This window comes from Nannobrachium achirus (assembly GCF_963921795.1).
Source record: "Nannobrachium achirus genome assembly, chromosome: 17".
NCBI classification, from domain to species: Eukaryota; Metazoa; Chordata; class Actinopteri; order Myctophiformes; family Myctophidae; genus Nannobrachium; species Nannobrachium achirus.
In genome coordinates this window covers 49,652,460-49,678,507 of record NC_137824.1, presented here as the reverse complement: position 1 = coordinate 49,678,507, position 26,048 = coordinate 49,652,460, and the positions used below count along the sequence as shown (strand labels likewise).

General features: G+C 43.0%; 2 protein-coding genes across 3 annotated transcripts in view; both read left to right on the top strand.

Annotated features, from left to right (window-relative positions):
* Positions 1-20,766, top strand: part of inppl1b (inositol polyphosphate phosphatase-like 1b) — a 28,493-nt gene extending 7,727 nt beyond the window's left edge. For both annotated transcript variants that reach the window (XM_080746375.1, XM_080746374.1), the window contains 23 exons: positions 171-311; positions 922-1,009; positions 1,165-1,242; positions 1,693-1,833; positions 2,749-2,863; positions 4,908-5,008; positions 5,512-5,614; positions 6,686-6,882; positions 7,508-7,625; positions 8,900-8,996; positions 9,417-9,555; positions 10,292-10,391; positions 12,198-12,286; positions 15,184-15,265; positions 15,889-15,978; positions 16,068-16,181; positions 17,160-17,248; positions 17,346-17,433; positions 17,563-17,715; positions 18,141-18,222; positions 18,726-19,515; positions 19,604-19,719; positions 20,068-20,766. In XM_080746375.1, the coding sequence (XP_080602501.1) occupies positions 171-311; positions 922-1,009; positions 1,165-1,242; positions 1,693-1,833; positions 2,749-2,863; positions 4,908-5,008; positions 5,512-5,614; positions 6,686-6,882; positions 7,508-7,625; positions 8,900-8,996; positions 9,417-9,555; positions 10,292-10,391; positions 12,198-12,286; positions 15,184-15,265; positions 15,889-15,978; positions 16,068-16,181; positions 17,160-17,248; positions 17,346-17,433; positions 17,563-17,715; positions 18,141-18,222; positions 18,726-19,515; positions 19,604-19,719; positions 20,068-20,161 (3,205 nt within the window). In that variant the 3' untranslated portion in view covers positions 20,162-20,766. The remainder of the gene's footprint in view (positions 1-170; positions 312-921; positions 1,010-1,164; positions 1,243-1,692; positions 1,834-2,748; positions 2,864-4,907; positions 5,009-5,511; positions 5,615-6,685; positions 6,883-7,507; positions 7,626-8,899; positions 8,997-9,416; positions 9,556-10,291; positions 10,392-12,197; positions 12,287-15,183; positions 15,266-15,888; positions 15,979-16,067; positions 16,182-17,159; positions 17,249-17,345; positions 17,434-17,562; positions 17,716-18,140; positions 18,223-18,725; positions 19,516-19,603; positions 19,720-20,067) is intronic.
* A 3,185-nt stretch (positions 20,767-23,951) lies between these two features.
* Positions 23,952-25,796, top strand: LOC308302527 (P2Y purinoceptor 4; the record flags this gene model as incomplete). Its single annotated transcript, XM_080746783.1, has 2 exons — positions 23,952-24,114; positions 24,672-25,796. Exon 2 carries the CDS (start codon positions 24,723-24,725, stop codon positions 25,794-25,796), a length of 1,074 nt encoding a protein of 357 aa, XP_080602909.1. The 5' UTR covers positions 23,952-24,114; positions 24,672-24,722.
* Positions 25,797-26,048: the final 252 nt, after the last annotated feature.

Genomic DNA, 26,048 nt, shown 5'->3' with positions numbered 1-26,048 from the left:
AATCTTCGAAATGTGTTGCCTATAGGGACAACAAACTAAAATATTTCAATAGATCCAAGTCCAGGTGACATTGCATTACATATTAAATTTTCAAAGGGCTTTATTGGCATGAGAAATATACCATGGAACTAATTTCTCAACTATACTTCCACTCTCCTCTCTGTTAACAGCATGGCAGGCGAGGTGGTCGCGCTGCTTGGGGACTACCTGCGCAGCGAGCTGCTTTTTGACATTGAGGGTGTCAATAGAGGGGAGACAAGTCTACGACACCTCCAACGCATCCTCGGCACCTCTTGTCAGGGCCTTAACAGGTTAAAATGACACTGGTCAAACTTTACTTTCAATGGTTAGACACTAGTCCAGGGGTGGGCAACTGGTTCTTTTTTTTGGTGATCAGATTGTGTTATTGAGGTGATCAACTGAGTTGATCAAAAACACCCATATATTATTGTTTGAGGTGCATACATCTTTTTTCCCCACACAGTTGAATTTTATCTTTCCTTTATTATTCATAATCAGTTTTTGACTCATTCTTTGTTTGGATTTATGATTAAATAATTAGCTCATTCTATGCATTTATTATTATAATTAACAGCCTATAATTAAACATAAAATAATGGTGGTTTTCACTGTCTGCCACTAGGTATCACGGCAGCCTTGGGAGAATGTCTTAATTGATCATGTGGCCAAAAAAGTTGCCCACCCCATAAAGTGCAGAACAGGAACAATGTTTGCAATGTAAAGGCTAATGTAGGAAGCGACTTGGAACAGTGTACACATTGACCTATGCACACACTATCTTTTTTAAAGAGCATTTTTAAATAGTTTTTGTTTTGCATTATTCCAGAATGTAGAAACAAATTGTGAGTGTGTGCGTGCGTGCGTGCGTGCGTACGTGCCTGTGTGTGTTCTGATCCACAGTGAGATTGACCTGACCCTGTCTAGTCTGGAGACCCTGGCTAAGGTGTTTGACCACCCTACGTACCCTCTTAAATGCACAAAGGCACTGGTACGTTGCAGGCTGCACTGCAGCAAATGGTATTCAAAGCCATAAGTTGTAACATGACTTCACAATCACTTAAACGTTGCATTCATTAATGAAGGTAAAAAGCTATAATGTCTGCATTAACAAGAATCCTCCTCTTATTCTGTGTGTGGGACAAGGGTCAAGAGTTGGAGCTGGACAGCCTGCTGTGTAAGATCTCAGCCTTGGTCAGCCTCCTTACCTCCCTGGAGAAAAGAGTATGTTGAAATAACCTGAAGGTTTATAGGCTTTAGCTAGTCTGCATAATGTTACTAGAAACTTCATTAGGAATTACCGGGTGTGATATAGCGCAAGTCTTTTATCTATCTTACAAATTTCTTCAGCAATGATCGATGTTTTTTACAAGTGACCGATATTGATTAGCAATTATCAGGTGTAATGTAGCATGAATAGAACATAGACACAGGCTACATTAGGAATAATCATGTGTAATATAGTACAAATCGTTGTTGTCGGGTGATAACCTTCTTTACTTTACGAAAAAACATACAAATTTGAAACATACAAGGTTTCTGCCTCACAGTGACGAAATGTTACATAGCTGTTTCCTTATTCGTTTCCCTTCTAAAGACACAGTTTTGCTTATGATGAAGACCAGCAGAGATGGTCGTGTTCTGATACTGTCTGCCCTCTGTCTCTGTCTGGAGGTACTCAAAGCACTCCAGGATGCAGTGACCAATCACAATCTGGCGGTGCAACCTCCGCCACCTGTCCCCGAACCAACACCTCCACCCGCTGTGAAGACCCCCAGCAGCAGCAGCAGGCCACTGCCCGTCCACTCCTTTCAGGTCAGTTTGTGGGTCGGCAAAACATTTTTATGGGTCCCTTAATTTTTGGTTTCCTACATTTTGTTTTTAATTATTATTATTTCAAAACATTTCCAAAAAACATTCCCCAAAAACATTTGAAGTAATTTCATTAATAAATAAAATGCATTTTTTTTTATTCCATAAATTAACAAAGTAGTGAACGCAGGGGGAAGCTTGTAGATATGCTGTTTTCATGAGTACAGTTTTGAGGTACTTTTACTTTAATTGAGTATATACATTTTTCCATACTTTAATAATACATTTCAGAGCAGGCCCACATTATTTGACAGCTTTAGTTTGCTTGTTACTTTGTAGATTTAGATCATTATTACAAGACATACATTAACCAATTATGCCCTGTTTTCAGTTGTTTTGAGTAGGTTTGAGTAATGAAAATGTTGTTACTTTAAGTATATTTTGATGCCAATAGCTTTGTACTTTTACTCAACGTTTACAAAGTTTGAATACAGGACTTTTACTTGTAACAGTAGAGTATTTCTACATTGTGGTATTGCTAAGTAAGTAAACTTTTACTAAATAAAACATCAGAGTACTTCTTCCATCTCTGCTAACAATTAAATTCTCACTTCTAAATAAACTGCTCTCAGGGTGTAAACCTTTTGTTCGTGTGTGCGCAATGCATATTTTATCATATTTGTTTACCAAATTGTTTTGCATCTAGGTAAACGCTTAACTGCTTGCTTGTGTGTGTGTGTGTGTGTGTGTGTGTGTGTGTGTGTGTGTGTGTGTGTGTGTGTGTGTGTGTGTGTGTGTGTGTGTGTGTGTGTGTGTGTGTGTGTGTGTGTGTGTGTGTGTGTGTGTGTGCGTGCGTGCGTGCGTGCGTGCGTGCGTGCGTGCGTGTTTGTGTGCATGTGTGCGTGCATGTGGGTACAGGTGAAGATGGTGCGCTACGGCAGGCAGACAGTTTCTGTGGATGTGGACACAGGGGTGTTGCTCTTTGACAGGAAGACTGGCTCGTTTGGTGTAGAGACAGTCTCACACGACCGGAGTAAGAAAACGTAGTTATTACCAATGTCATATCCAGGTTTCGATTTGTAGAAAAAAAGAAGAAAGAAAAGGAGCAGAGGGTGTGTGGTGGGGTGGTTATTTCCTTAACAAGTGTTTTAAGGTATTAAGTGGTAATACCTTAAAACAATAGTTTTCATGTCAAGGACCCCCAAATTGACATAGATTTGTGTTATTAACACATCTGGTGCCAACCCCGAGTTTCCCGAGTTTGTATTGATACCAACGCTGTGCCAACCCCGAGTTTCCCGAGTTTGGGCCGTTTTTGATTTTTTTTTTTTTTTTTCTTTTTTTTTTCAAAAATGTTTTTTTCAAAAAAAAAATTTGGACCTCCAGAAATGTATTAGGCATGATCGCGATCGCGAAATTGCATGTTTAACCCCCATACCAACCCATTCTTTCAAACATGGCAGCCATGTTTGTTTACATCTGTAGAAAACATAATGGCCCATAAATCATGAATGCCTGAACGGATTTCCAAGCGGATTTTTTTGTTTGAAAGCTGTGAACAGCATCTACACACGTGGTGCATCATCTAGGCATGGGCGTGCACTTTTTACACAATTGCACAATTACATGGAAGTCTATGGTAACCATGGCAACGCGAGACTATAGTGGCGTTTCCATAAAACTACTTTTTGCGCATTAACGGCTGATTCGCTAAATGTTTTTATGGAAACACTTCAATTTGCGAATAAACTTTCATTATCCGCAAAAAAGATTATACGCTTGGAGGAGGAGGATTTTGAGGCTTAATCGGATAAACTAAATGCGCAAAAGTGAATGGAAACGGGTCAGACAATACATTCGAATAAAGTATGACGTTCTGGTCCATATCGTCCTCCTATATAACACTTTCCCCCGCCGCTTAATTAACGTCCATTGTACAGCGTTCGTCAGAGAAAGACAGCTGCTGATCGACAGATCTCTCTCTCTCTCTTTCTCCCTCTCCATCTCTCCCTCCCTCCCTCCCTCTCTCTCTCTCACTCACACACATGTACAGGCGCGCGCACGCAGCCACCCACGCACACACTTTTCATACAGGTTTGTTTTATATCAGCAGAAATATATCCAGATAGTCCATAGACTGTAGAAAAATAGAGATAGTCACTACCAGCATGGGAACAGCGCACGGGTGACGGACTGACTCGCTATATGTTGCTCTTGCAAGTACACGCCCACTGCCTGATCTACAAACCCTACAACGTAGCGTGGAGGGACACAGTTTGATCTTGGAAATCTACTGTTCCGTGCGCCACACAGTCATACGACTAATCATAAATCAGGCACCATGGCATGAGAAGCAGACAGCACGCAGACCAGTTTAGCAGCGGAGACGGAGAGAGAGGGTATAAAAGTCAGAGAGAGTAACAGAGGCATGGATGGAAACGTGTAAAAGTGAACTCATCGTCAAAATGGGACACAAATTCCTTATTGAAGCGTTTTTTCCTCCATTGCGCGAAGCAATGCGATGGTGTGTTGTGTGGATAATACGTTAATGTGTTTGTGTGCGTGTGCGTGCGTGTGTTGCAAGGCGAAGCTCTCAGAACAGCCCCGTGACATTTTGTATTCATTATTGTGTCGCTTGTCGCTCTTCTTCTGCAGTTATAGAATGTCGTAGGACTGAAAAGGTGCGCCACCTATTGGTTTTCCAAACGAACTACTACCCTTATTCGAATGACACCCGCAAATGGAAACGGGCTAAATTCACTTAGTCTAAATGCGCATTTCTGATAATACGCTTCCCTAATGCGCTTAAGTTTATGGAAACGCCACTATTGAAGAGAAAAAATCATTGCAACATAAGTGTTAAAAGTAAAAAAATCTAATTTTTAAATATTAAAAAATAGTGACGTGCTGTGAGCTTGTATATCTGCTATTTTTTAGGAGCCCACCCCACTTTGAGTGAGTGAGTGAGCCAGACCAAATCTGCCGAGGGCAGTTTAGCAATTATTTTTTTGCAATGGCAACTGTAACCTTCTCGATAATGAGTAATGACCTAGAATTGTTTGCGTTTGGCGTTTCAGTCCTGCAGCTCATCAAGTTCCAGAGCAGCCCAGCCAAGGTACGCATGGTGGTCGACAGCCATCACAACACACCTCGAGAGCTGACGTTTGAGAGTGCCAGGGTAAGTGAGCGAGAACGGTCGGTCAGACATCCTGACAATTTGATACCTACTGTATGTATAGAGCAGTGGTTCTCAAACTGTGGGTCGGAAACCCCCAGGGGGGTCCCCAAATGATTTTTGGGGGGTTCCCAGATGACTTGCTTAGTAATGTGCAAGATTGTTTTCTCACTCAACAAACCAACATACTGTAGAAGTGTGTACACAGGGTATCTGCACATTTCTAAAGTGTCATTTTAAGGACTTTTAAGACCTTTTTAACCTGTGCGTCAAAAGTAATCAACAAACTATTAAAAACGATTAAAAAAAAGGTCAAACATTGGGCAAATTGTCAAATATTAGCAAGAAATTGTGAAAACAGCCTCAACTCCTATCCCCCTAACCTTGTCAGGGTTGGGGGTCCCCAGTTGAAATATTATTTTGGGGGTCGCGGGTCTGAATAGGTTGAGAACCACTGGCATAGGAAGCCAGAAGTCCACGGTGTGATTGAGTATTGTCTCTTCCAGAAGCGGGAGGCCTTCTGCCAACTGCTGCAGCTGATGAAGACCAGACACTCCCAGCTGACTGAACCCGATTCAGTCTCAGTGTTTGTGGGCACCTGGAACATGGGTAAGTAAAATAACTGTGGAAATATGATTATCTTTTTCTGGCGGTCAGTGCCGTTCTTCCCAATGGCACACAGCCCTTTCCTCCACTGAATTCAATTTAAAAGGACAAAATGCTTCCTTTTTCTATTTTTGGTATAGTCTATGTAGGGCCTAGTTTATTTATTTTTACATCTGGCTTTGTCTGTTTGTATGTATGTATGTACGTATGTACGTCCCACACTTGGCTCATTGGCCAAGCTTCGCGGGACACTTAATGAAATTAACTCAAAACACTGCTCACTTCACACTGGGTGTGATTTTCCCCCCTCACATGCCTCAGAACTCCCCTCAGAACTCTTGAGGTATACTGTATAGTCGGACTTGTGAGAATCAACCTCTGCTGAGACTGGAATCGCAGGGAAAGTCGTGCAAATGAGCTTCCATACACCTAATGAGTACCCACCCAGTAGGGGCGAGATCATTTTCCAACCGGTCAAAATGATCTCGCCCTCTCTCTGAGAACTGGTCATCATTGCATTGCCATTTTTTATTTTTGTTAAACAAAAATGAATTTTGTATTTAGTAAAAAAGTATCAATAGTGTAACTCGCCGCCGAACATAGTTGATTTTCAACAACATCAAAATCCTTTCGCCGGGCATCTATTTTTGCCATGGACATGCGAAATGAGTGGACAATAATACCAGAAAGACTTACAGTAAAGAGCTAGCCCTGAATTACTGGTCTATAACTCTGAGAGTGTTCACAATTGTACACTTAGTTATGGTGGTTCTTGAAAATAAAAAGGTTTGAGAATCCACATGTGTGGACTAGTGGACTCCTAATGTGCCATAGTGTCATAGTTAAATCAGTGTCTGAAGAAAACCTGGAGTCTGACATTCGGTAATGGGGCCTTGTGATCAAAATAAGAACATTATAATGTTATGTCAAAACAAAATCTAGAATTATCCACGGACAAGGACAAGTCTTGCCACATTTGTCCATATGTGGATTTATTAATGACCCCTGACAGCAACAAAAACCTTCTTCCGCCGTCTGTCCCTCCCGGGGTGTTTTCCTTTTCTACACGTACAGGAAGCTCCCCTCCTCCCAGGAGCCTCCAGTCCTGGGTGACGTGCTGTGGTTTGGGACACACCCCAGACGAGTCCACCGCACTGCTGCCTCACGACATCTACGCCCTGGGGACTCAGGAGAACCCCCAGGGGGAGAGGGAGTGGACGGAGCACATCAAGACCACCCTGCGCAGCTACACTCACATCGACTACAAACAAGTAGGGGCCTAAATTAAAATATATTTCAAGGTCTGCTCTTAACTCTGACAGTGTACAAATGGAACCAAATGGACCCGTTAGGGTTCATTTGGTTCCATTTGTACACTGTCAGAGTTACATACTTGTAAGGGTCAATTTACACCCTCCTAAACGTCGACTTCGACTACAAACAAGTAGGCCTATATCAGTGCTTCTCAAATCTTCACATTTCAAGATTTGCCCTTAACTCTGACAGTGTACAAGTGGAACCAAATGGACCCGTTAGGGTTAATTTGGTTACATTTGTATGCTGTCAGAGTTACATATATAATACTTGTAAGGGTCGATTTAGACCCTCGTAAAATTTGAGAACCACTGGCCTAAATCGTCCTTGTTTCAGACCGCTCATTATCCTAGTTACTTTAGTAACACTAACACACATAATTATTATTTTTAGAATTCTTAGTTCAGTGGTTCCCATTCCAACATTTTTCCAAAGCATTTGTGTGAATTTAGATTGGCTATTTTGGCTATTTTCACTGTTTCTGAAATTGATTAAAAGTTGAAGTTGATCAGTCTTGAGATATTCACCATTTGAAGAAAATGTCACCTGTCACCTCTTGTAATGTAAGACTCTGTCCTGCAGGTGGCAGTGCAGTCCCTCTGGAACATGAGGTTGGCCGTGTTTGTGAAGCCAGAGCATGAGAGCCGTGTCAGCCATGTGAGCACAGCCAGCGTGAAGACTGGCCTGGGGAATACACTGGGTAAGAGCACCATCCCAGTTCTACAGCAGTGCTTCTCCACCTGTGGGTCGGGGACCCCCATGGGGGTCCACTCCCCATATGGTTTGTGTGTGTGTGTGTGTGGGGGGGGGGGGGGGGGGGGGAGTGACAATTTAAGGACTTCTAAGACCTTTTAATAGGCCTGCCTCAAAAAACTAAAAAGAGAAAGAAAGAAAAGGAAAAGGATCGTAAATTGCATCGAAAGTTATAAACACGCGATACTGAGCCCTTGCATGCAATGTGGGCATCACGTCCAGTTCCTCTTTAATAGCTGTTTCATTTTGACTAGTCTTGCGTGGCCAGACTGTTGCCTCTGCGATTTGCAAATGCTCCCAGCATACAGTCTGGGGCACGGAAATAGAAACGATGAGTGCGAGATAAAGCGGATGTGACATAACCGCTCCCTTGGTGCAGTAGCAATAACTAGTCCTACTGGAAGCGTTATGTCGACTTTCTCTGGTGTTGTTGGTGTTACTTCCATGATGTTTTCAAATGTTTTCTTAAACTATACACCCATAACAAGAATATGACGCGCGAACGACTCTGTCTGTGCGAGTGTGCTTCTGTTATGTTTCCAGTGGGACTACAGTTCAGTGCATCACTGGCTACTTCCGATACTTGCCGTTCGGGAGCTGCCTTTTCAGACTCTATATAGCATTCGGAGATTGTGGAATTGTTGTCTGGCTACGCGAAACTACATTCTGACTGGTTGCTGTTGCTGCTGCGAGCCTGTGGCACCTGAATCTCTGCATGGTGATTACTTGGTGCTTTGTTAAGTGATGTGTGGAGGAAGTGAAGCCCACATTAACGCACCCCCTTTTCCCCAGTGAACTCCTTGGGAAACTTGTGGATAAAAACTGGTCAAACGTTGGCCAGATGTTCAAATGATATAAGAAAGAGGCAAATATTGTCAAAATAGCCAATCTACAAGCTCGCCTCGGATTTATCTGTGTGACCGAGTCAAACAAAATGTAATACCTCAGCTCCTACAATTCCAAGTGCTTGTCGGGATGGGGGGTCCCCTGCTCACATAATGGTCATATTGGGGCCTGAAAAGGTTGAGAACAACCAACACACAACACTCACATGACCTCACCGCCACAAATACCTCAGCATAGATAACCACACACACTGACAGTCACTGACAAATAGCTGACCACTCCATGGCCAACGGCCAAAAAACACCAGCACGTCATTAACAGGAAGAAAATATGTTGATCTTAATTCAGGTTTCTGGGAATGTTTTTCTGTTCCAGGAAACAAGGGAGCGGTCGGGGTGTCCTTCCTTTTCAACGGAACCTCTCTTGGGTTTGTCAACTGCCACCTGACCTCTGGCAGTGAGAAAGTTATTAGGTACACTTTTTTTTATTATTATTATGGTGAAGCTAATTTCTTATCAAATGCATAACAAACCTGTGATGCCCTATTGCAGTGTTTCTCAAAGTGGGGATGGGGGCTGGCGTTCCCTAGCTCAGTGGTTTTCAAAGTGGATTCCAGGGACTGTGTGTGTTCCTTTATGGGGGTCTAAATGTACCCTTACAAGTCTGTTACTCTGACAGTGTACAAATGGTACCAAATGAACCTGTTAGGGTTCATTTGGTTCTATTTGTACACTGTCAGAGTTAAGGGGAGACCTTGAAATGTGATAGTTTGAGAAACACTGCCCTAGCTAAATCATTTTAACCACTTTTACCTTCCATTTACACTGGGTATTTGAAGGAAAAAAAGGAAGAAAAAAAGTTTGAGAACCACTGCTCTGTTGTGCTGTTCCAGGAGGAACCAGAACTTTGTAGATATCCTCAGACTGCTGTCTCTGGGTGACAAGCAGCTCAGCTCCTTTGACCTCAGCCTGCGCTTTGCCCACCTCTTCTGGTGTGGAGACCTCAATTACAGACTGGACCTGGACGTACAGGTCAGGCAAGACACAGAGAGTTCCTTCTGTTTATCTTTGTCCGCTTTTATTCAGCCTGATCATGCCTTATTAATAAATGTCACACACACACACACACACACACACACACACACACACACACACACACACACACACACACACACACACACACACAGGTGGAGGGGCCTTAATTATTTTATACTTTAGCTATTGAAAAATAGCAGATATACAAGCTCACAGCGTGCCGCGCTGCAAGCTTGTAGATCTGCTATTTTTGAAAAGTCACGCAAATGTGTGCAAATCTTTGAATATATGTATTTTTTAAGCGAACATTTGTAACTCGAATTTTGCTTCTGGGGGGTCCCTGGAACTAAATATTTTGAGATGGGTTCCGTGGCCAAATACATATCATTTTGGGGGTCCATCACATGAAAAGGTTTGAGCACCACTGACATAGAAACTAAGACAATTGAGAAAAAAACGTATATATTCAAAGACTTGCACAAATGTTCACGTTTTTTCAATAGTTAAAGGGCCAGTTCACCTCTGGAGCAACCAGATCTTTATTGTTGTATGGGACACGTCCCAAACAACAATAAAATAAGATCTGGTTGTCCCAGAGGTGAACTGGCCCTTTAAAGTACACATGCAGGGCCCAGAATTTGGTGCGACACCACTGCACACACACACACGCACATGCACCAGTAAAGTACTGTACTCAAAATCACACTTCCTGCTCTCCACTCTCACTCCACAGGACATTTTGAAACATGTTTCCAAAAGGGAATTTGAGGAACTCATGTGCGCGGACCAGCTGACCAGAGAGAGACACAAGAGGAAGGCCTTTCTCAATTTTAGTGAGTAACGCCTCGCTGTTTCACATTTACTCTGTAGAAGCTTCATTCAAAACAAATGACACTGGACATAAAAAAAAAATAAGACGTGGAATGTGATTGGCCTCTCATCCGAGAAGCGTGTTTACGGACCGCATCCTAGTTGCGCTAAGACCATAGAGTTATATATAATATAGAGGAAGGACAGCCCCGCTCCCAGCTATTCATTTCAATGCAAGTTGCTCAGTGGCGTTTTGAAGCACCCGGAAGAAGCAGAATCCAGGTGCATTGTGGGGGAATTGGTTCATCTGGATGAGCCAATTTTTCTTACGTCGACGAACGTATTACGTCACGACTGTCACAAACATCGCTCTACGTCCATTGAAACCTATGGCAGACCCCAGCGGCGCGCTCTTTTGCTCGTGCATGTAGTTCACCACACCGCCTGCAGTTCCAGCTTTGATCCGTATGGCTGGCCGCTTCAACTTTCTACCGTGGTTCTGGGGGCTTGGCTAAGACGCGCCGATTCAAAGATGGCGGCGCACCTGTGGGGACACTGTCATCGCTGTCTTCGCTGCCTTCACCCAACGACGTGTTACTTTAGTTTAGACATTAAACTGCTGTTTCAATTAAGTTATATGACAGTGAGAATGAAGAAGACGTTAGGAGGTTAATATGTCACATGGATGAAAGATTAACGTCAGTGCTGCTCGCTCAAGTGCAAAAGCACACAATACTGTAGCCCTCAGGATAGATGACCGTCCATATGATGCAGCCTAATAGCCCGTATTTATCCATCTGACTGTGATTTGAATTGAATGAATAACTCTAGGCTACGGTAAAACTATGTAATACTACATAGCCTATTTGAACTTTGCAAGATTACCTATACCCATTACAATAATACACCCAGAGATAACGCTAACAAAAATGCAAAACAAAATTGTGTAACATAATACGCCATAGTCATTATAATAAAAGGATAAATATGAAGGGAAAAGAAGCCTTTCACAGTGCAAAGTTTCAAGTTTACTTTGAGCACAGTAATGACAAGGGCGTTTCTTAGCGCAACTAGGATGCGCCGATGCGGACAGTGAACATGCATCCGGGAAGCTTTGACGGTTGCACTAATTAGTGGGGAGTATCTGAAACTTTCACTCCAGTTTAAACCTGGAGAAGGGACGTTGACATGGGAATTAGGAACGCGCTGGGCTTAACATCGCATACAGGTTCACATATTCAGAACTCCAGCTTCTGTGATTGTCATGTGACCAGAAATCCCTTAAATAATATACCTCATTGACCATGGTCTGTTTTCCCCTCTAATCCAAATCTCTTCCACGGAAATAGCAGATCTACAGGCTCACAACATGACGCGTTGTGAGCTTGTGAAGCTGCTATTTTTGCCAATTGTTTTGTATGTTTAGATGCCCACAGAAGTGTTTCAAACTCCTGACTAATTAGCAGAACAACAAAAGCCTCTCGGATGAAAACATATTCAAGTGTAAATTGTTGTTAATGAAGCTTTCTTAGAATGTATTTTTGCTATGCATCAAATGCTGTAACTATATTATTTTGGGGCTTCAGGAAAGTCATTGTATCCTGCTTAAAAGTACCAGAAAAGGGGGCATTTCAGATTATGTCGGGAAATTTACCAATTGCTGAAAACGATATAGTAATGCCCTTTTAAAACTCCGTTTGACAGTTAAACAGAACCACCATCAAGTATTTTCAGATACAGTCCGACCCAGGCGTAATTTGACCATACCTTTCCCTTATTCTTCAACAATTTTCCATTTGTGCATTCTCCCTCCATTTGTCATGGTTAAGAGGAAGAGAAGATCGCATTTCCACCCACCTATCGCTATGAGCGCGGCTCCAGAGACTGCTACCTATGGCAGAAGTACAAGACTTCTGGGGTGAGTCAGTTGGCCTTCTCATTCAGCCTATACAGCTATTTCTGTCTGCTCTCCGTATACCATGAAGGCGAGTCAGGTCAAGCTGAACTACAGCTCCACAATAAGGGCATCGTAAAGGATGTGGTGATGGAGGCATGTGATTGTTTTTCCTGAGAGGCGACTATGAGCAAAAAGCTGATTTTCTGTTTGCTTGTGGATAGGGCTGTCACAATTATTCGTCTAATCGCAATTATTTGAGGTAATCGCAATTATTTTGCATAATTGTCATAATCGTTTCCATGTTGAGAAATGTTAATATAGTTTTAAACACTTTCAAAAAGTGGTGGAAATAGCAGATCTACAAGCTGTTGTGAGCTTGTAGATCGGCTATTTCCACTATCAATGTTCTTTTTTAATTATAAAGTTGTCAAATATGTCAGTAATTTTTTGTATATTTTGTTTACCGGTATGTGTCATAATTACCATGTGCAACTTCAAAGCCTAAAATCCAAACAGAATTTACAGAAATGTAATTGTCAACGTCAAATACACAATTAAATCTTTAATCGCAATTATTTGAGTGACAATTAATCGTCATGTAAAATGTCATAATCGTGACAGCCCTACTAATCTTTTTTTTATACAATGTTGCATAATTGTCTTCGCCAGACTGAAGGCATGGGGAGACTATGTTTTGCCCCCTGTCCGTCCACGTGTCCATCTGTTACCAGCTAATCTCCGGTGCCGTTGGCCCGGACGCTGACAAACTGTGCTCACACACTCCCTGGATGCCAATTCAGAATCTCTGCATCACATTTTTCACAAGGGTGCCACCATGAGGCAGATTTTTGCTAAATAACATTTTTGGACAGTAGTCCTACAGATCTTGTCCAAAGATCACGCAGACAGTATCTCTACAGTCATGTGCTCAACAGGAATCTGTCCGATTGACCATATTCCATCCTGATTGCAAGATTGGCTTCCAATGTTTGCAGAATTGGTGCGTTTTAAACAAAATGCCTCACATTCTTTGATATTACTCCTTCAGATTTTATCCAAGAATCACACACATCAGTACACAGTATCTCAATAGTGATGTGATCACGACAGATTTTTCCAATATGACATATTCTATCCCAATTGGCTAACATTGGATTCCAAAGTTTGCAGAATTGCTCCTTTTAGAACAAAATGCCTCAAATCATGAACCCAGCCTGCGATGTGTGTGAAACTTTGCACGCACATTCCTACCAGGTCAAGGAACAAATGCCACCCTTTCCACATTGGCCTGTTATAGCGCCACCGGCAGGTCAACTATATGGCAAAACACATTTTTGGAACAAAATGCCTCAAATCATGCATGCAGTGTCCGATTAAGGCCCAATAATACATGGCACCCTTTTCGCATTGGCCTATTATAGTGCCACCAGGAGGCCACAATAACCTACCTGACCTGGCGGACCTGTGCTCGGAAGTGCACTGCTTCTAGTTTATGCTGTATTTTAATGTGTTGTACCTTTTGTGAATTGTGTTGTGATTTTTCATGGCTGCTACCGTGGCCAGGTCTCTCTCTCTCTCTGAGATTTCTTTTTTTTTAATCTCACTGGGACTTCCTGGTAAATGAAGGTAAAATAAATAAACATAAGGGAGTAGGACAAAGGCCTTCTCAGTACAATATGCGACTTTCTCCCAGTCACTTAAACAGCAGGTTTCTCACAGCCTGAGACTGGGATGCACATTTATTTTTTGGTACATATATTCTGCGTGATGTCAAGTCCTCTAAAACATTTGAACCATACATGGGTGACTATTTTTATGTGTAACCAAATCCAGTTTACAGAGGGTCCATAGGGATAGGTGGTTTTGACAGCAGCTGCCATCGCCACTAAAAATAGAAGGAGAATAGAATTACCTCACAAGTTGAAAGGGGAACGTCTGGTATAATATCTGGCATAAATGGAACGGAGTTCGCTAGGGTACATGTGGTTGGATCCACTCTTGTTATGTTCCCTGAACTTTGCTTAAGCAGCATGCTAAGGATAATCAGGGAACACTAAACAGAACCCCTCATATAGGTATAGAGTGGGCCTAGGACAGATTTACTTGAATCAGCAGACATAAAGTTTACAATAGTATTTGAGCCTATGCCAGACTCTGATCAAAAGGTGGATGCTAGGGTGGAGGAGGCAGCTAAAGCAGCAGCAGATGTGTAGCAAGAGAAGCAGAGGTCTAATAAATGGAGAAGCCGTATTTAAAGGAGCCCCTCTGTGAATAGTGTGAGCTCTAATTGGAGTGTAGAAAAGCATGACTGCTTTGGTAGTGGCTAGCAGAGATTTGAATGGAGAGGATGGATGGAAATAAAGTCGGACAAGTACTATAGTCTGCAGGCACGTGCACACATAGGCATCAAAGGGGGCTTGAGCCCCTGCCCTTTTACCTGTCCAGACCATGTCTCCAGACCATGAATGCAGTTTTTACAATGGTGAAAGAAATGCAAATGCCCTCTTTCCATGCCATATCTCAAGGCGGTATTCAAGAGAATTGTATTGTCCAAACTCTCCTGAACTTGAACGCAGTCTAAGAATTGCCCTCTCTGGGTAGAAATCCATTCCGTATGCCTTATCTTCAGTATTGACTTGATAATGCTTAGTTCAGTGTGTTATCACGCACCGAAAATAGCCGACCTCCAAGCTCACGAGTCACGACGCGTTGTGAGCTTGGAGGTCTCCTATTTTCGATATTTCCACCAAAAGGCCCTTTTAGAAATTTCAGCCCCTGCCTCTCTAACATTCTCTGCATGTCCCTGATAGTCTGGTTGCCCCGCAGGTCACACTAACAATCACTAGGCTGACAACCGACAAGGCGTGTATGACTCCTGTGCCCTGCATGAACTAACTAACCATGCTTAATTTTTGCAGGTGCGAGTCAACGTGCCATCATGGTGTGATAGGATTCTATGGAAGTCCTATCCAGAGACGCACATCATCTGCACGTCATATGGTAAATTCAAAACGAAAATGGGAGTGTTAAAGAAGAAAGCAACTGGGAAAGGAAACAAATACAGACAAAACAAAACGCCCTAACAAGCCAACGGGAGTAATTAAGACTTGTACATAGACTGTGAATTGGATGTGGCGTTCCTGAATTAGACATTTGGGTGTTTGTTTCAATGTTTTACGGTAAAATGTCAGTGGCTCTGTAAATGAATAATGGTCAACCCTACATCGTGGGCTGTGGTCTATAAAGGAACAGAGTCATATCCTGCAATTCATCCTAAGCCTGTTATGTCTACCCCTCAGCATACTATGAAACATAGCAAAAGTCTCAAACAGACTCGGGCCATTGCACTGCTTGTGACCTCTCTCCTGTTTTCCCATCCAATGCGTTTGGAAGAGACTTGTTTGTCAAAACAACACCCAAATGTACTAGAATATCATTACAATTCTACCAGAAGAATTCAACTATCATGCTATTACTGTACAATACATGCATATATACAGTTCTATAATTGGTGTCATGTTAAAAAATAGGAACAGTATTCATAACTACTTTATGGAATGACTAGCTAAATGTGATATTTACTGCAATGGCTATGATTATGACTGAGACGTGTATGTCACTAGGTTGTACAGATGACATATTCACCAGTGACCACTCGCCTGTTTTCGCCACATTCCAAGTTGGGGTGATATCGCAGTTCATCTCCAAAACAGGTAATGTCTTTGTCGTCTTTGTCGTGGCCACAAATTAAGGTGTCCATAGCATTCCTTGTGTAACAACCCTTGCCTTGAATTTCCCAAAGATCCAAACTCCGTCATGCAAAAGGCCTGGATAGAGCTTGAAGGTGTTGAAGCTATTGTGAAAACTGCGAGCAAAGCCAAGTTCTTCATTGAGTTTCACTCATCCTGCCTAGAAGGTATGCCAGCAAAACATAAAGCCTAATTTATGCTTCAGCAAAAAGGGCCTGTTTTAAATTACAAGTAACGCCGTAAGGGAGAGAAGCGACCGTCAGGTGCACACACACACACAGAAGCGACCGTCAGGTGCACACACACACACACGCACACGCACACGCACGCACACACACACACACACACACACACACACACACACACACACACACACACACACACACAGACACAGACAAACAGATGAGCTATCTGTAAAAGCCACATGCAATCAGCGACTTAGCAAAAGAACCATTTGAGTGTGTGAGCCAATCAGCGACGCGGCACATGGGTCTAATGTTGTGTATAGCCGTGACTCACTCACTCACAGACATGAGCTGGACATTTTCATACTAACTGCGACCTGGCGGTCGCAATGACTTTTTTCCCTTTAACACTTTTTCACTAGTGCATAAATGATGCTTAAAGGAGTAGTTCACCACTTTTCAACCTGTCTTCATATAAAAGGTCCTCACTAATGTTCATAATAAAATAGCACAATTTTTTTCTATTCAGTCTGGGTCTCATAGTCATTGTCAAACGATTATGTCACCGGTAGGAAGGATTTGACCTTCCTACCAGTGACATAATCGTTTGACAAAAATATATATATATATATATTTTTGAAGAAAAAAAAAAGATTTTTATTATCACGAGAACAATGGCTTCCACTTTAACATTGCAACTTTTTCAGGAATAGAAAGCCTGCAGTTTCTATTAGCTTGCATTTCCCATTGATGATGTCACCGGTAGGAAGGATTTGACCCACCCACAGCTCTCCTATGAGACCCAAACTGAGTAGAAAAAAATTGTGATATTTTATCATGAACATTAGTGAGGACCTATTATATGAAGATAGGTTGAAAAGTGGTGGAGTGCCCCTTTAAAGCAGCCTTCGCTTCACAAAATGCACTAGCTAGAGGAAGAATGTGTCTTTTTTTTTACAGAGACACGCCGATCTAGTGAAAATGACTCGCAGGGCTGTGATGTGCCTGGGTTCCTCAAACTAGGCTGGTCCTCCAAACAGCTTCCAAAGGTTAGCGCAGTACTGTATGTTACGAGATAGTTGGAGAAACAAAGTCTCACTTAAGTCCAAGTTGCTAATTTGTGTGTTCTGTGCACATGCTCCCTAGCTTCCTCCAATTGTGTCCGACTTGGAATATCTTCAAGATCAGCACCTGCTGTTGTCTGTCAAGTCATGTGATGGGTTTGAGTCATACGGTTTGTCTTTGACCAATCTATTTGGTTTAAGAATAGTCACAATTTAAAATGTCTTACTTTTGTGGTCATTTCGTTGTCAATACCAATAACTAAGCCTTATTGCTGATAACATCTTTAAATCTACTGTAGGTGAGTGCTGTGTGGCGCTGCGCTCTCTTACTGGTACAACAGAGCAGTTTGAGACATTCCTAAGTCACCGGGGAGAGGAGATGGGTTCCATAAGGGGCCGAGTCAGTGTCCATGTACCCATTGATAGACGCGGAACACGAGAAAGGATCTATGGTGAGTCATTCAACAATCCTCCCATCTCCTGATCTCACCCCTTGCTTGCACTCTCAATTCTTACTAAACTTCCGTCGGCCTCCTCCCTGCATTCTATGGCTCATCAGTGCATCTTTCATTGCTTCCTCTATTCGGTTCCTCAATGAACTCTGGCTTGGCTTTTCACTTGCTGGTGTCTTTTGAGTGCTTCCGCTTCTGGCTCCCGGTTGACTGCCACTGTCCAGATGCATCCTGACCCACTGACACAGCCATTGATAAGCGCCAGTATTTTGCCATCAGGTCAGGCCCCATGACAACACGTATAAACATGCCGCTGCTGTAACGTCTCATTTTGATCTAGCCTTAATATAGACACACACAACACACCAACTTTGGAGAATTCCTGTTGGTTTTGAAATGTACTGTGGACTCCTGCCTTTTTTCAGAGTGGTTCTGCTTTGAGAAGGATGAGAGGGGTCTGCGGAAGGGGCAGTTGTCTCCCCAATCTACACGGGTTCATAGCAGCAGGTGAGGAGTGAGGACCCCATGATATGTCCAAAGCACCAGACAGCCTATACACTACAGTAGCTTCAAGTGCAACTAGCTAGAGAACATTGAGAGAGAGAAAGAAAAAACACCACAATCCCACAATTTTCTGCTGTGAGATCATTTGATAATATTTTGAATTTATTGGTTCACTTAAAAATATTTTATATAATTTTAAACTTGAAGTACAAAGTTATTTTAAGTCAGTTCTAACCAAAATGGCTGGGAGAATCTCGGGGAGAATAATGGCAAAAATGCACTTATCTTTCTCCTTATATGGAGTTGAATTAATTTGAATGTACAGTGCAAATCTGATTTACTCAGTAGAACACTAATTCGTTCAGATGTTGTCATAATCTTATAATAATTCATAATTCAAAAAGGGGTCAAAAAGGTATTCATTGTGAAACTATATGACAGAGAACTGGCCGGCAATGCAGTTCCCATGAAATTCTCCTTTTCTTTCATTTGTGTGCTCATTGCAGGTCCTCGGCAACACCTGCCAAACTAACCCCAAGCAGTTACACCAACCCTGCCTATTTCATCTTTGAAGGTGTGTCCGTGCCACGCAGGGTGGAGGAACCCCCACCCCCGCGAAGGGAGCCCCAGGTGATCTGGTCTGGGGATGAAGCCTTGCAGCTCCCCAAGCTCGCGCGAGGCCAGTGCTTTGACAGGAAGTCCTCTCGCAGGTCCGACTTCACCGAGATCGAGATACCGGCCATCCTGCCTCCCTACACTTTGACCAATGACCTCCAGGCACCGCAGGCCAACTCCTATCAGCTCTTCCCAGCCAAAACCCCACCTCTCATCCCTCCAGCCCAGAGTGCCACCACCACACAATACCAGGAGCAGACATCACAACCTAGAGCAAAATGCCCGGGCAAAAAGAATGTTCAGGACTCACTCCCAGTAAAGAACCAGAAGAACATGTATATCAACCACTCGGCCATCATTAGAGAGGCGAGCAGAAGGGACCAACATCAGCTTCAACCTGAGAGAAGCAGTCCTATTCGGAGAGCCAATTCCCCATCTCTCTTTCCCTATGCCTCTACCCGCTTACCTCAATATCAGGCCTCCGTTCCGTGGGTGGTGGACCAGCAGCAGCATCAGCAGCATGGTCCTGGAGACAACTCCCTCACTGCATTGCAAATGGCCAAGTCCCTCAGTGAGGTGGACTTCTTTCCAACAGACCGCAGAAAACCATCCAGTCCCAGCCAGTGGCCTGGACAGAGAAATGGCCCAATGATGCCTGCTGAGAGGGGCTGGGAGAATGAGGTGGGACACAGCCTGTCAGTGGGAGGCAAACAGACAGCTAAGTTAGACGATCAGATGTTTTAACACTTTTTGTTTTACATTCATGCAGGTGTCTGTCCTTCATGGTGCACCGGAGACAGTTCGGGAGCTTCTCTGTGCTCTTGGCCTTCAGAAGTACACTTTAGGCCTCAGTTTGAATGGCTGGGATGATCTGGATTACTTCAGGTAAAGAGAGTGACATACTGTAGGCATATGCACTGTCAATGACTGTAATCAGATGAATGCATTTAGTCCAGTTGTAAATGCACCCAAGTGCTTCTGAAGCGTTTTATGTTAATAATGCTATGGAAATTATGAATTACAAAGTTACAAAATGCTCAAATTAAAATATTGAAAATAAACACAATGAACATCGTATTGCATATTTATAACCATGTATTAAGGGTGGCTTATTTATGTCATAGGATGCGAATGGTGACACTTACCAAACTGTAATAAATATAGCAATTTGAATTGTTTGAATTGAGTTTCCTGGGCTTCTGGTAATTCTCTGACTTGTGTCTTCTGCAATAGTGGCATCACAGAAGAGGATTTACGTGCTGCTGGTGTATCTAACCCCTCACACCGCCGCAGGATCCTGGAGAACCTGCCCAGGATCTGGAACTGACACGCACAGATACAAAGAATTATAGCTGGTGTGAGACCAGTCAGAGTCCAGTGTTTCCCCCACCATTGAGCCATGTCGACCAGAAGGACCAACTGGACATAGCCGCCTATAGTTTATACTTCATCGAGCAGCACGGATGTGTATGAATTGTTTGTGTTTAAACTCGAGAGGATTCTATCTGTTGGTTTCAATGAAGATATTTCATGTCACCAATATGCTTCAGGAGTCTTTACTTTAAGCCTCACCGGGCAACATTTCTGGGGGAAGCACTGAATCAACCCTTTAGTCAAGTAAGAACTAGGAACTGAGAAGACCAGTGGCTGGTGTAACCAGCTGAGCTCACAGCCCTGCTATCTCTTCGTTTACACACTATCAATACTGTAACAATGGTTTGTCTCTGGGCAAGTACACAACACACAGGGCATAGAACACATGAAATAGTCATCTCGCAGCCTGCTCTATGGACCTGTTCACCTTCAGATGAGTGATGCAATTGCAAAGCATGGTTCAATACATTCATATCCAATTACAACCGTCTATGCAAATATTGATTATGGTCTCAAGACCGTGTAGGTGTTGTATTAAATGCTTCTATGAAACCACAATTCTCCTTTTTTCTCAGCGTTCACTTGATACTGGTGTTTAACATTTACATGCATCATTTCCCATTACAGTATGTACTTTCCACTACTCTGCTGTGATTGAGCCCTGGCTATATGAGCTTGTAAAAGCCACCAACTAAGGCTATGGATAGAGTATAAAATGTAAGCTGTACATATTAACAGCCTATACATATATGTACATATAACAGCCTCTAAAATACGGTTGAGTTGCCATATCTCAAATTGTTTCCTGTTTTATACTATTATTGTTGCTTAATCAGCACCTCTATCCTCTTATAAATGGCTTTTAAAAATGAGCTGTATAAAGCAACTCTTGACCGTCACTGAGCAATCACAGGTTCAGGCTGCCACGTAACCTCCGAAGAAGAGAAATTGCTTCTCGTTGCCTATAGGCTCACAGCAGCCATATTGGAACGCAATTGGGCCTCTTCCTTACTTCCCTCACAGGTGTTACCAATGATACTAATGAAGGCTCTGTCTGTTCCATTCTGGTCAAACAGGCAGTGTGCTGATATTGTTCATGTTGGCTCACTGGAAACTGCTACACGAGTGGGTCTCAACAGTCTGGTCCCGGTACCCTCATGGTCCCTTAAGGGGGTACCAAATGGAACCACTGTGCTAAATGGAACAGAGCCTTCATTAGTATCATTGGTAACACCTGTGAAGGAAGGAAGTAAGGAAGATGCCCAATTTCTTAGAGCCTATTCCGTTACTTTCTGTGCCACAACTCACACCACTCTATACCGTTATGTGTTGTGTACTGTCAAATTCATAACAAGATTCCCTCAACACTTGAGCTGTGCTATGCATCTATGTATTGTTCATGGAATTAACATATTGACTTTGAGTGAAAAGAAAGTGTTTTTAAACAGCAGAGATGAAGCCAGTTTCATTCTACAATGACATTTTGTACATTTTCTATCAACAGAAAATGGTCCAAAAAGCAATGTGTACTTTGATTTCTCAGAATGCTGTCTTTGTGTTTGCTCTGTCTTGATATAAAACGATAAACCAATCCACAGTGTGTAGACTGTTCATAATTTTATGATGCAGCTCCACAGGTACAAATTGTAAATTGTAAGTCTCTATAGAAACAAACAGCTTCATCATAAATGTTAGCTTACCAATAAATACTTTGTGTTGGATATAACATGTAATAATCATATTCACAAACTCAGTGGTTTCTTTTGCCCTATATGTAACTCCTTGGTTGAATTTCTCCTTAAAAAAGCCAATTGAATGAAAATGTCCTGCATGTCCGCATGACTGGACAAGAGAAATGCGTTTCCACTTTGAAGTTATGCAATTGCAAAGTTGTTATGGAAATGACATGGTTGGACACACCACACACGTGACGCGGTCAAGTCCATGCGCTATGCAGAAGTGATGAGAAAATGATAATTATGACAGCTCAGTCACATGACAAGCTGCTAAGATTATAATAATAACATCTCTGAAGTCAATCCTGAAAAACCAGCTGGTATGCCGTGTGTTTATGTGGGTGTGTGTGTGTGTGTGCAATCTGTGCATGCATTTTGTGTGTTCCATAGCTACGACAAGGGGAGTGGCTGAATTATTTCCATTGTGCAGGAAGGGTACCAGCACCAGGGGTATGTTTATGAAGGTTAAGTAGAGGGGCTATGAAATTATGGAATTTGCTCACAACCATGCCAGGCAGTGCCAGTGTGCATAGTGTGTGTGTGTGTGTGTGTGTGTGTATGTGTGTGTGCGTGCGTGCGTGCAGGCTGTGTGTGTGTTTATGTTAGTAGCTTAGGAGTAGTTACTCATTACAAACCATAGTTACAAACATGATCTAACACATCCCTCCCTGCTGTCTGACAGCAGGTATGTGTCAGTACCTGTCCTGTACAGTAGAAAACAAGCTGCTTGCTCCGCCGGCTGAGATCAACCATGTGAAAAACACCTTCAGTGAGCACAGCGTGACGACACACTCTCTGGGGATTCGGGGTCTCCTTTTTACAGAGATGTCAAGCAAAGTAAACCCTTGCCATCTGCTGCACTTGCTTTACTGAAATCCACCTGTTTGCAAGAATATGGGGGTGTGACAGTGCTTGACAAGGGGTGGAACAAGTTGCCTTTATCATGTGGCATTTCTTTTTTTACTGAGCAATGCTAGTTTGGAAGACATTTGTATTAATTTACATACACCACCTGGCATAAAAACACATGGCTGAAGTAGGACAATAAAGAATAGAAAACAGAATAACCACATGGGAAAACAATTAAACTTGACAATACATATACATACAATAATACATCATTTAATAAATTAGTAAACAATAATAATACGTTTGCTTTGATAATATAGTACACCCAAAGAAACAGGCTTTTAGCACATACCTGTCTTTTGTATGCCCACTCTACTTGGAAAGGTTTCTCATGAGGATCACTCTGTGAGTCATCTGTCACCACCACTGTCTCTCTCTCACGCGCACACACACACACACACACACACACACACACACACACACACACACACACACACACACACACACACACACACACACACACACACACACACACACACACAGCACAGCACCAATGACATGGCCCTATGCATCCTAGCTTTTTGTACTTACATGGTAAAACATGAGACTATTTTGTACTTACATGGTAAAATATGAGACTATAATTATTTACACTTACAGTATAAAATAGAACCAAAATAAATTGTTTCATTGGGAATTTGGGCCCTATCAACTTTTGATGATAGGCCTATATAATTATGAGCTATTCACTGCCCAGTCTAACTTTTGGTAGATATAGTAGGCATAGCCTAGGTACTCAATTCTTAATTAAGTTATGTCTACTATCTGTAATTCTGCATTGATTGTTATAGCCTACTGTGGAAGCTGTTTAAAATCACTCGTAGGCGTGTCTGTTTGTTAAAGACGTTTCGTATTAATAGTTAGGCTAAATGAACTCCAGACTTTTGAGATGCATGCATACGGCAAAGTGTCCACTCAGCAGTTACACTTCCCATTTCACTTGTACAGTCTGTATCTATATCTCCTGCGCGGAGAGTGAGCCTACCAGTAGGCTACACTGCAGTGTCTTGCAGCGGAATCATGGACCACGATACGGCATTCAGCAGCGAAACTTAACATTTGCTCACCTCATTTGCACCGGCCGGACAATAGAGGGACGGACAAGAAGAGGAGATAGGATCTCTGCGTGAGGAACTGGACAGTGCGACGCATTCACGCGGAGAGCCAGACTTTTGAATACGGGCTTCTCCTCTATCCAAGTCTAGAGGTATCGGCAGTTCGGCACACATTCAGCAGCCCGCCACCGATAGATCCTATCAGGGTAAGTAGTTCCATGTTGTAACTTGTGGTCGCTAGAGAAATCATCTTTGGCAGTGATTGACACAGAGCAGAATAACTTTAACTTTAAAATAAGATCAACCAAGAAGTAGGCTAACTATCTGCGCATTGATAATATATTCAATCAATGTTTTGTTATTGATTGATTGATTGATTGAAGACTTTATTAGAAGTTTGCGTAGGAAAAGGTACAGTTTCATGACGGTACAGTTCACTGGTACACGGTCAACTAAAAGGAGATCCTTCTGTTTATTTGCACAGGAAACCATTTAAGTATCTCATATAACATTGAATGACAGACGGATAGAACACAGTACTATGCAGACATGCAGTAGATATAGTCAGGAAAAAAATAATAATAACAGTGCAAAAAAATATACAAATTAATAAACTCGTCTACACTGACTCAGGAAAAGAAGATGATTTACTTTTTATGAAATAAAAAATATCACCTTAAATTTTAAAAAGAGAGATCACCGGTGTTGTGTGTATTTTGAAAGAGATATAAATAGATAGTCTAATATTTCTTCTTTCTTATAGATTTGTGTTAATCTGTTGGCGTGGAACGTGATACACTGCAGAAGAGCTACAATGGACATCATCAAACATGAACAGAACCATTCTTTGTGGGCCATGACATTCTTCAACTCCAGCTGTCGCTTTGACGAGGAGTTCAAATACATCTTGCTGCCCGTCTCCTACAGCCTGGTGTTTGTGATCGGCTTGCTGCTGAACTCCATGGCTCTGTGGATGTTCGTCAGAGAGATGCGTCCGTGGAACACCAGCACGGTGTTCATGTTCCACCTGGCCCTGTCCGACTTCCTCTACGTGCTGTCGCTGCCCACCCTCATCTACTACTATGCCAACCGCAGCCACTGGCCCTTTGGCGTGGCCGCCTGCAAGGCGGTGCGCTTCCTGTTCTACGCCAACCTCTACTGCAGCATCCTCTTCCTCACCTGCATCAGCGTGCACCGCTACCTGGGCATCTGCCACCCCATCAAGACCATGGGCCTGGTGAAGCCGCGCCATGCCCACTTGGTGTGTGGCCTGGTGTGGGCCCTGGTGACGGTCTGCCTGGTGCCCAACATCATCTTCGTCACCACCTCGCAGAGGGACAACGACACGCTGTGCCACGACACCACCAGCCAGGGTTCCTTCGAGCAGTATGTGGACTACAGCTCCGTGGTCATGGTGCTGCTGTTTGGCGTCCCGTTCCTCGTCATCATGGTCTGCTACTGCCTGATGGCGCGGGCCCTTTGTCGGCCCCGAGGGGGGTTGTCCGACGGGCGGCAGAGTTCGTCGTCGCGTCAAAAGTCCATCAAGCTGATCGTCGTGGTGCTGGTTGTGTTCGCTGTATGCTTTGTGCCGTTTCACATAACACGGACCCTCTACTACACGTCTCGTGTGCTGGATCTTGACTGCGAGTTCCTGAATATTGTCAACTTTTTTTACAAGATAACCAGGCCGCTGGCCAGTGCCAACAGCTGTATTGACCCCATTCTGTACTTTCTGGCTGGGGATCTTTACCGCTCCAGACTGATTACTGCTCTGAGAGGGAACAGACAGGCCGCCAATAGCAGATCAGCTGACTTTGTGCCAGTGCGACCCAACAATAACCATGATATAGCTCTGGCTTATAAGATCCCTGACGCCAAAGAGAGCTAGAGTTCTCATTCAGGCAACTCTCGTTACATTGTCTTACCCTTGTACGTCTCTTTTGTATGAAGGATTACTGTTCTGGGCGTCATGGCTAACATTCCTCCTGGCAACCTGGACTGATCTTCATCTTGCATTAAGATGACAGTACCCAGGAGGAGTGCACTTTGCCTAGCCACAAATAGCAGGATTCTGTGTCAAAGGTGAAATGGGCTAAACCTGTCCAAAAGTTAACATTCATGAAATGCCCAAGGGCACAGC